The sequence below is a fragment of the Culex pipiens genome, unplaced genomic scaffold, assembly GCF_016801865.2.
Source record: "Culex pipiens pallens isolate TS unplaced genomic scaffold, TS_CPP_V2 Cpp_Un0002, whole genome shotgun sequence".
Taxonomy (NCBI): domain Eukaryota; kingdom Metazoa; phylum Arthropoda; class Insecta; order Diptera; family Culicidae; genus Culex; species Culex pipiens.
In genome coordinates, this window is record NW_026292819.1 from 918557 (window position 1) to 928716 (window position 10160).

The 10160-nt window shown below is 45.6% G+C and overlaps 1 protein-coding gene across 1 annotated transcript; it reads left to right on the forward strand.

Annotated features, from left to right (window-relative positions):
• Positions 1-4569: 4569 nt before the first annotated feature.
• On the forward strand, positions 4570-10130 carry LOC120417439 (DNA repair protein XRCC1-like). The gene is given in 4 exon segments (XM_039579482.2): positions 4570-4782; positions 4841-6220; positions 6222-6787; positions 9974-10130. Coding segments are annotated over 4 exon segments (2154 nt in total). The 5' UTR covers positions 4570-4731.
• The last annotated feature ends 30 nt before the right edge of the window (positions 10131-10160 follow it).

Below are 10160 nucleotides of genomic sequence, written 5' to 3' on the forward strand. Positions count from 1 at the left end.
AGCAAAAGTTTTTTGTCAGGCGACTTCTAGCTGGTTTTTTTGACTGACCGCCCGATATGTCAGCCAACATACTTCGCAGGGCTGTGACAGCTCGCGCTCGATCATTGTTTGCATCAGGACACTGTGACGAGAAGTTCATCATTTTTGAGTTAAATTAATTTTTTTTCACTGGGCCTAGAAAGCCTTATTAAACTAAAAAATAAAATTCTTTTTCAAATTTTCTGTTTTTGATTTGTGTGCACCTTCGTCAAAGACCAAGATTGTTTACTTTTTACTCTTTGGTCTGACAGTCTTGGTCTGACAGATTTGGTCTGACAGCTTTATCATGGATTTTGGTCTGGTCTAGGCGAGGGATAGGAAACAGCACCTTCCTGACAGAAAAGCTCCTACTTGACAGCTCGTTCCAAGGGGACCATAGTTGATCCATCGAAAAAATGTTGTCTTGTAAAAAAAATTTGCATTAAAATGAAAAAAAGTGATCAGAAATGGTTTTTAATCGTGTTTTTTACCGTTGTGCATAAAAATTGACATAGGACTTTAGTACCCAATTCTCAAAGAATTCTTGAGAAAATCTAGCAGGATGATGGCAGCGTTCTAGTAAGAACATTTTCGCTCTGTAAGATTTCTGTAAGAATCCTGCGCGATAAAATCACGATTCTCCTTTACTTCGACTGACGGGAGGTTAAAGTCGCCGAACTACCGCATTTAGTCATGTTTTAGGTTGGAAGAGGCAAGGTAAGAGAACCATATTTTAAGAATAATAAAATTTCGTGATTCGATAACCCGAGTGAAATTTTTGCGAGGACTTTAAACAATCGCACACGAACTGCTTTTAAATCAAGTTTTAAATCATGTTTTAAACAGTCATGCAATTTGCACGGAACCCGTTCTGCGTTCGTTCTCGTTCTTCAATGTGAACTGAACCCACAGCGCAGGAGCCATTGATTTTCGTTCCAAAAACAGAACGTCACTTTTTCGTGCCGTTCTCTTTCAACACATGGAATTCACATGGAACATGAATTATTTTTTTTTTATTTGGTGTTTAGTTGGGTAGTGAAACAACTTTTGGACTTAAATTCTCATACCATTCAAGGGAAAATCCAAGTGGAGAGGCTAGGAGAACTAAAGCTAAGCGATTTATATTCAAAAATGCATCTGAGAATTTCAACTAAGAAATATACAAAAACTTATGACCACCGTGGTTTTGAAAAATGTTCAAGCTGTCAAGTTTAGGAGAAAAAAAAATGATTCGAACTACACAAACAACAAAAACAAATCATTTGAATTTTCGAACTCACTACCTTTGATTTCTAAACTTATAGGTATGTTACCACTGAGCTAGCAGAGCTGATATGTCCAAGGGTGATTAAAAGTGAATGAAGTTTAGCTAGTCTACTGAGGTCCCATCAAAGGAAAATGTTCTGAAGTTCTGAATTGGGTTCTCCGTTCGTTTCAAAAAGCCTACTGAACGAACGTTCCTTAAAGACGGGCGTTCGTTCTCAGAGCTGTCATTTTTCTTGTTGCTGTGTGAACTTGAACGAACGGAGAACCCGTTCAAAAGCATGACTGGTTTTAAATAAATACTTCAAAACAGAATTTTAAATTTCTGAGTTAGTTTTTTATTGTTAAATTGCTGGTTTTTTGATAATTTGTATTTTTTTTTGTTTTGAATTTACTTTACCTGATTTTTTTAATTTTGTTTTTTTTATTATTATTATTATCAGTGCTGAAAAGACAGAATGCGTAAAGTGATTTCCGAACTAGGGGGTGTACAAAAATAAAATAATTAACGTTCGTCAATATATTGACGTTGTTATTGATATACTGGTCAATAGATTAACGAAAATCGTGATGACCTACATTTGAACACCTTGATTTGACATTTGACAGAAGGAAACAAAAATAATTTTGGCGAATAAAATAAACAGAAATAAACCATACAGTTCGGCATTTTTTAATACAAATAGGCCTGTTCGGTCCCAGATTGGCCAAATTCGGTCGAAGAAAGTGAGAGCTTCCACTGAAATGGAGCATTTGGCGTTTCGACCGGGTTTGACGAAAATCAAACAGTAGGGGAGGTGCTCTGAAAGTAGGCGAAAGCAGAAGATTTGGTTCGAGGAGGTGGAGGCAATATCAACGGTATCATCCGTGATTTTCCGGGTTACACTTCAATAAAAAATTGGACAGGATAAAAGAACCGTTCTGCTAGCGGCCATGACGATGATGATGTCCAAATAGTTTCCTCTTGCCTGGTGGAAAAAGGAGGCAACCTGTCGATTGTTTCCTCACTTTCCGCTGCCTGGTTTCAGTTGGCCACATTTTGTGATCGGATTTGAAACATGTTGGACGGTCCACGTAGGTTTGGGACTTGTTTGGGACCAAGATGAGACATACTACACTGCGGTATTAAAGGGAAAGTTGATCCACTTCCGCCACATAGAGGATGTTACGGAAAGTCCCCGGTAAAGAGTTTTTGCTTAGCGCTTTGAGAGTCAGGTTATGTTATCCGTCCTCAGCCAGGGTCCTTAGAAAAGGAGAAGCTTTCTCCGTATTCTACTTTTTATTAAGGGGTCATTTTTGATTCTTAAATGCTGGAGGAAGCAATGGGACAGGAAATAGCCACCAGAACTTGGTTACTTTTGCCACAGGTGGAGAAGGTGGAGGCTTATTTAGTTGAACCAGACGTTTCGGGGCATTCCTTCAACGTGGGGGGACGTAGCGGAATCAGGAATCCGCTCCACTGTATTTTCTTTTTTACGCGAAGTAACAAGACCTGATCATTCTTGGTCGACGGAGCATTATTCGGACTGTCCGCTCTGAAAGAATGTGTAATTCCTGCCACTTTTAAATGTCCCTCCGGAATTCCCATGAACCTCCTCACCGTCAAAATGTTTTGTGTTTATGTTCGGTTTGACATTACTATTTGACATTACTATTTGACAGTGGTTCAAGGAATCACAAAACCAGGTAAGGTTGCGTTAAAGTATTGACGAAATATTAATATGTTAACGAACTATTATTAGTCTATCGACCAATTTGTCCTGCCCCTAGTTTCCGAATGATCCAGCTACTGCTCTTCACTAATACAATTACTGCACTACAGTTTTAAGGCTAGTATGCAGATCGGAAGAAAAGGGGTCAAGAAACAGCTTTGCGAACAGCAGAACAAAGGAGAGGGAGCGATTTCTTGGGGCTTTTCTTCGCCCTCTCTGACTTGCTTGCGCTGCCGCTGTTGCCCATTTGATTTTTTTCTTTTCCTTCCGAGGTGCGTATACCGCTTTAGCTTTATACGCACTTCGGAAGGAACCGGTCAAGAAAAAAATCAAACGGGCAGCAGCGGCAGCGAAAGCAACCCAGAGAGGGTGAAGAAACGCCCCAAGAAATCGCTCCCTCTCCTTTGTTCTGCTGTTCGTAAAGCTGTTTCTTGACCCCTTTCCTTCCGATCTGCATACCAGCCTTTAAACATAAACAAAGTAGAAGGCTATGTTCAAGCTCAAGCGTGACATATTTTTTGCTGCTGAAGTGACTTGTTTTGAAACATTTTAGATCTGTTGATTTTGAAGTTTTTGCTGAAAAATTAAGTGCTTTGTGCTTTTTTTGTTCGTAGACTAAATAATGAGCGGCCAAAAGAGTCAATCTTTGTTTTCCACGTGACGAAAAATTGCGTCAGAAGTGGGGTGGAATTTTATGAATCTGAAGAGCAACCGAATGGAAGTTCCTTGATTTTGTATCTTTGAGGCCTAGTGATAATATCGGAGTAAGTTTATTCAATATTATTTAGCTGGTGCCATTCATAACTATTGATAATTCGTCGCTAACATTTCAAAAAACCTCATAAACATAGGTTTTGCGTGAGACATAGCCAAAATTTATATTATAACAGGCAAAAAAAACTTTTTTTTTCAAATGGCTATTTTTCGGCTCAAAAACAAATAAACTGATGAAACAAATAGTCAAAATTGTCCAAAAGACTTCAGTTTTAATTGTTTTGTACAAAGGGTTCTGAAAAAGTGCTTAAAATATTGAAAATTTGTGAAAAATGTGCTTCGGCTCTACTAGGGGATCCACCACGGGGTCCACTAATGGTTAAAATACCCTATGAAACAAGATTTCCACTTCAAAATAGTTCGGGAGTTTTTATTATCCACTTCCAGTTGGGGCAAAATGTGTTGTTTTTCTCGTACCGGAGGTTCGATTGTCCACTTTTTCCACTGGCCTTCATACTTTGCTTTTGCCGGAAGATTCAATCACTTTTTCAGTCGTGGATTATAGCTGGAAACTGAAATCCAACTTACCTTGACAAAGGGGAAAAGGTGACTGAACAGCGAGCAACCGAATTTTTTTCACCAAGTTCAAACTACTCAAACGCCAGTTCAGCTTTTGAACTGTCGTTTGAGTAAAAAATCCACTCATAATCAAGTTCAGAAAACCACTCATTTTCAGTTCAAGATCCGAACTTGATTATGAGTGGATTTGAACTTGATTTTGAGTACAACCAGCTGACCGTGCGCGCGCTCCTTGTGGTCGTGGTGAGCATCTTTCACCGTCGTCGTCAAACTTAAACTTTTTTTGTGACATCCCTAGCCCGGCACGCGTTTTGCCGCTGCTTTCAAACACGATTTTGTTGATCAACAAGAAGAACACGAATCAACTTGAAAAATTTACGCAAGTTCGTTCTTTTTTATGTCTTGAATGTTTTACTTGAAATTGTACAGTTCTTAGTCCCTCACAATGCCAACCGTGTCGCTCGCTTCCATCGAGAGTTTCAGCAGCGAAGATCCGGTAAGTTCCAGCACCTTTTATTTTATTCTAACTGTAATCATTCGGGAACCGTTTCCAGAACTTCCCTGCCTCAAACCTGCTCGCCAAGGAAACGCGCCGCTGGAAGTGCCGCGACGCGGGTGAGAAGAGTGCCTTCGTCGTGTTCCGGCTGGACGGGGGCGCCGTTTGCATCACCGGAATCGACATCGGTAACGAGCACTCGGCGTTCGTGGAGGTGCTGGTGGGGCGGAGCGGTCCTGCGGTGCCGGAGTTTAAGGAGATTTTGCTCACCTCGTCGTTTATGAGTCCGATCGAGAGCCGCAACTCCACGAACAGTGGACGGGTGCGATGTTTCACGGCGAAGGAACTAGTGGAGTCGGTGGCCAGGGAGCGGTGGGATTTGGTGAAGGTTATTTGTACGCAGCCGTTCAACAGTCGGGTTCAGTACGGGGTGGCTTTTGTGACGTTGCACTCGGGTGGGGGCGAGCGGAAGGACAAACCGCTGGTTCCGGCCGCGTTTCAGCGGCAGATCCAGGAGGAGGGATTGAAGAAGGAACCATCGAGGGTGGTTCAGCTGGGGAGGTTTAAGCTGCGGGAGGAATCTCCCGATTCGGACGAGGGAAGCGAGGGGTTGTTTGCGCGCTGGAAAGCGGCGCGATCCGGTGCGGATTCGCAACCCGTCGCGAGTAAACCCGCAACGACCCCGGCCAGGGCAGCGACGTCTACGGCGGCAGCGATTCGGGACGCGTCGACGCCGGCGGCTATTAGGAACTCGTTGGCCTCCCCACAAGCAGCTAAAATGACGACCAAAATCACGCCAAAGCCGAAGCCACGACTGTTTGACGACGATGAGGGAAAGGAAGAAGCGACGGTCAAGCCTCGGGACCGGAACCGGGACGCCCTGCTGTACGACAAGGAAGACGACAAGCCGAACGAAAAGCTGGAACGCAAGCTGGCCGAAGATCGTGCCCGGAAGCAGCGCGAAAAGGACGCCAAGGAGGAGCGTGAGAAACGAGAGCGGTCTTTATCGGAGAAGAAGAAGGAAAAGCTTCACGACACGTCGGCGACCAAGTTTAAGAACTTTCTCTTTGACGAACCGGAAACTTCGTCGGAGAAGAAGAGCTCCTCCGAGAAGGATCGTCGCAAGGACGAGGAAGCGAAGCGGAGTCGCGATCGGGAGAAAAAGTCGTCGCCGGAGCGGAAGAAGCGACCGACGGAGTCGTCCTCCGGCAGTCGGGACCGGACATCCGACATCAAGAAGCCAAAACTGGACAGGGATCGGGAAGAGGACGAAGAGCGGACGCGAAAGCCGGTGACGTACAAGTCATTAAACAATTTGTTTGAAAAGGTGGTGCTCGTGATTAGCGGGATTCAAAATCCGGAACGGGCCAACCTGCGGAATCAGGCGCTGGCCATGGGAGCCAAGTACAAGTCCGATTGGGATTCAAGCTGTACCTACGAATTTGATTTGCGTCTTCAAAAATACCCACAAGTACAACCAGGTCTACGGCTACGGTAAGATCGTACGCAAGGGGTGAATCGAACGGTGCCACGCACTGCGCAAACGCCTCTCGTGGCGCAAGTTCGCCCTCGATTCGGACGACGCGGAGCGCTCGGACTCCGAGGGGGAAATCGTGGACGAAGCGCGCCGGCCAAAGCAGGATCCGCCCCAACGTGGTAGTTCGCCGGTTAAGGATCCCTCTCCCCGCAAAGAAACGGACGAGGAAGCACTGGCGCACTACGATCTGGACGATGTGGCGATCGTGGAGGACAAGCCACCCACGTACGAACTGTCCGGGTCGGACACGGAGGAGGAGATCGAGCGGGTCAAGCAGAAACAGCGCGAGCAGGTCAAGGATAGGAGTGAAGTGTACGATAAGAGTACCGAGGAGGAAGAGGGGCAGAATGGTGGTGAGGAGAAGGAGAAGCAGCTGGACTTTTTCAAGCGGAAACGGTTCCTGCTGGACGACGACGTGGGTGCCGTGGATGTGATCAAGCTGGAGCGGTACGTGGAGCTGTACAAAGGGTAGGTGTTTGAAAGGCAATCTTAAATCTAGAGTAAATTTTTAAAACAACCTATGAGCCATGGGTTTCCTATGAAGATAGGACCTTTTTAAAATTTAAACTAGAATTATTCTATTTAACAGAACTACATAACATGGATCTCCAAGTTAGTCCGTTTCACCAGAAAAGTTGTAATACAAACATTCCGAGAATGTATCGAGTCACGTCGAATGTGTGCAAACTGTGAAGGTAACCACACCGCTAATTATTGCGGGTGCACCGCTGCAAAGGTCTACTAATCTCGAATTTGATGGAATAGCAGAGAGAAAACCAACAACCTGCGAACCACCAAGTGGTCTGTTAGCCTCTTGTCCCGTAACCGTTACGCCACTAGAGAAAAGCCCCCGTTACGGCGTCGAGAGAAACCCGGAGCTGGGTTTGCTTGTGGCAGCCCCACCCCGAGACTAATGGTACGTTCGTTTGAACAGCCAGTGCGGCACTGAGTGCCACACTCGTCGGTGCCAGTTTTGGTTCAAACGAACTTTCTTTTTCAGTGTGCATGGAACTCGCATGAAACTGAAAAAATATCGAGTGCGGCACTAGAGTTTCAGTTCCAAGATGGCGGCGAAACTCGTGCGGAACTAGCGCGAGTTTCTTCAAACAAACACTTTGACAGCTCTGAGTGCGGAACTAGCCCTCAAACGAACGTACCATAAGGCTTTCTAGGCCCAGTGAAAAAAATACAATTTAACTCAAAAATGACGAGCTCCTCGTCACAGTGTCCTGATGCAAACAATGATCGAGCTGTAGCTGTCACAGCCCTGCGAAGTATGTTGGCTGACATATCGGGCAGCCAGTTAAAAAAACCAGCTAGAAGTCTCCTGACAAAAAACTTTTGCTAGAAAGAGATAGGAAACCTGATGCAAACAAACGTCCAGCTGTCATGTAAACATACTTTGAATGTGTTGGTAAATTTGTGACCAGAAAGCGTGTGGTAAATTTGTGACTAGAATGACGTCACAGTGCGCCAAACACTAACACACCTGTTCAGAAAAAAACTGTGTTCACCTATGTACACACTCTTGGATTGTTTACACTTTGCTCCAGATCGTTCCGTCAAAATAAACGCACACGTTTTTCTTTTGCTCTCCAAGTAAAACTGGTGCCGATATTTGCAGCCCCAATCCGGCCGCATACCGAAAACAAAAGCATTACGAACAATCAAGAAGGAATGAGGATCCGGAACATGGAACTGCAGATCGCTACGTTTCGATGGGTATGAGTGCGTTCTGTTGAAAGAGCTCAAACCCCGCAACTTCGATTTTGTAGCACTGCAGGAGATGTGCTGAAAGGACGGTGCTTTGGGGCGCTCACCATGTACCAGAGTGGCGGAGCCGTAAACAAGCTTCACAGTGTTGGGCAAGTGCGGAGTCGTGGGAGCCGATCAATGACAGGGTGTGTAGATTGAGGAAAAAATGCCGTTTCATTAACTATCACATCTTCAACGTGCATTGCCCACACGAAGAAACATCCGATAACGAACGCGAAGCTGGAGCAGAAGTTGGACATCTGCCCGCAGAGGATCGTCAATATTGTCATCGGAGATATTAGCGCCCGCATAGGAAGGGAGGAGATGTACAAGCCGGTGAGCGGTGCGGACAACTACCTGGTGGGTGCAAGCAAGCACTCAAAACTGTCGACGACGGAGCCGGCTTCCATCGCCGTTCAACTGGAAGTGAGGCTGTCAACGGAGGAGGAACTCGGCATCACGCTCATCAACTCAGCTTACAAAATCCTCTCCCAGAACCTCTGTCGTCTGCTAACACCGTCCGCACGGAGGTTCGTGGGCCCCTCAAGCGTGGATTACCAGCCACCACGGATCAAATTTTCTCGCTCCGACAGATCCTCGAGAAATGCCGTGAGCACAACGTGCCCACACATCACATCTTCATCGATTTCAAGGCAGCGTACGATACAGTCGACCGCGCACAGCTATGGCAGATTATGCACGGTTTCCCGGACAAACTGGCTCGGCTGTTCAAGGCTACTTTGGATCGTGTGATGAGAGGCACGACATGCAACAGGACAGTCCAACTTCTTGCTTATGCGGACGATGTTGATATTATAGCGAAAGACCTAGAGACGGTGAGAAGAGTTTACACCGCCATGAAAATGCAAGCAAGATGAATTGGATTGGCCATGAATATGAAGAAAACAATGTACATGACAGGGAGGGGCTCAAAGGCATTGTCCCCCCTCCAAGACTCACACCTTCAGAGATGTACCAAAGAGTATTGAGTATTTCCCTTCTCTCTGGATGTACTGGAGGAGGTGAGCGAATTCGTGTACTTGGGATCGCTGGTAACGGCCGACAACGACACCTTAGAGATCCGGACTCGTATCCGCTCTGCGAATCGAGCCTACTTTGGATTACGGAAAACCTTGACATCTGATCGAGTGCAACGCGCCACGAAGCTGACCCTGTACAAGACACTGATTAGACCGGTTGCCCTCTATGGCCACGAGACCTGGACACTGCGGCAAGGGGATGAACGAGCCCTTGGAGTTTTAGAACGGAAGGTGCTGCGAACGATCTACGGTAGAGTACGTACAGCTCAGAATGAGTATGTATGTATAGAAAATTTAAAGTACAGCGTTCTCGAGTGCCGTCAGGTATGAAGCTGAGTTCGACGGAACGTCTGGTTTGACGAGGAATGTCAGCCGATTTTGGTCCGGAAGAAAGCAGCGCGGGACGAATGAGGTGAGCGTAAGGTGGAAGCAGCACTTCGACGATCACCGGAACGTCCAATAAGTGGAGAACCAAGATTACGAGGGGAATCAATAATCTGAAGAACACAATGCAGCTGATTAGAATGGCATCGGAGCCGAATTCTTCAAGATGGGCCCAGACAAGTTGGCGATCTGTCTGCACAAGCTGATATAGTTATGATCTGGGCCACATTGTTTGGGACGTTATAGGCCAGTTTCATGAAGTGATTGACGACGGACCAAAACTGTTTGCTACGCCAAATCCTCCAATAAATTGTTTTTTTAATTGAAGCATAAAACTTTTTAATTTTTTCGAATTTATAAAATTGAAAATTCAAAATCATGAAATTGAAATTCAGATTCCAAAATTTGATTTCAAAATTCAAAGGAAACACAACCTACGTTCTCAACCTCCCTCTCTCTCTCCACCTTCCCCCAGCTCCGTCACGAAAAGCATCGCCGAGGCGGATTACGTGGTGACACGCACCCAGAAGCCCCTCCCCGCCAGCTTCAAGGGCGAGCTGGTCAAACCACTTTGGGTGTACGAATGTCACGACATGGAGTGTCTGATTCCGACGCAACGCTACAAACCTTAGGAAGACGCATGATATCAGCATTTTTGTGGA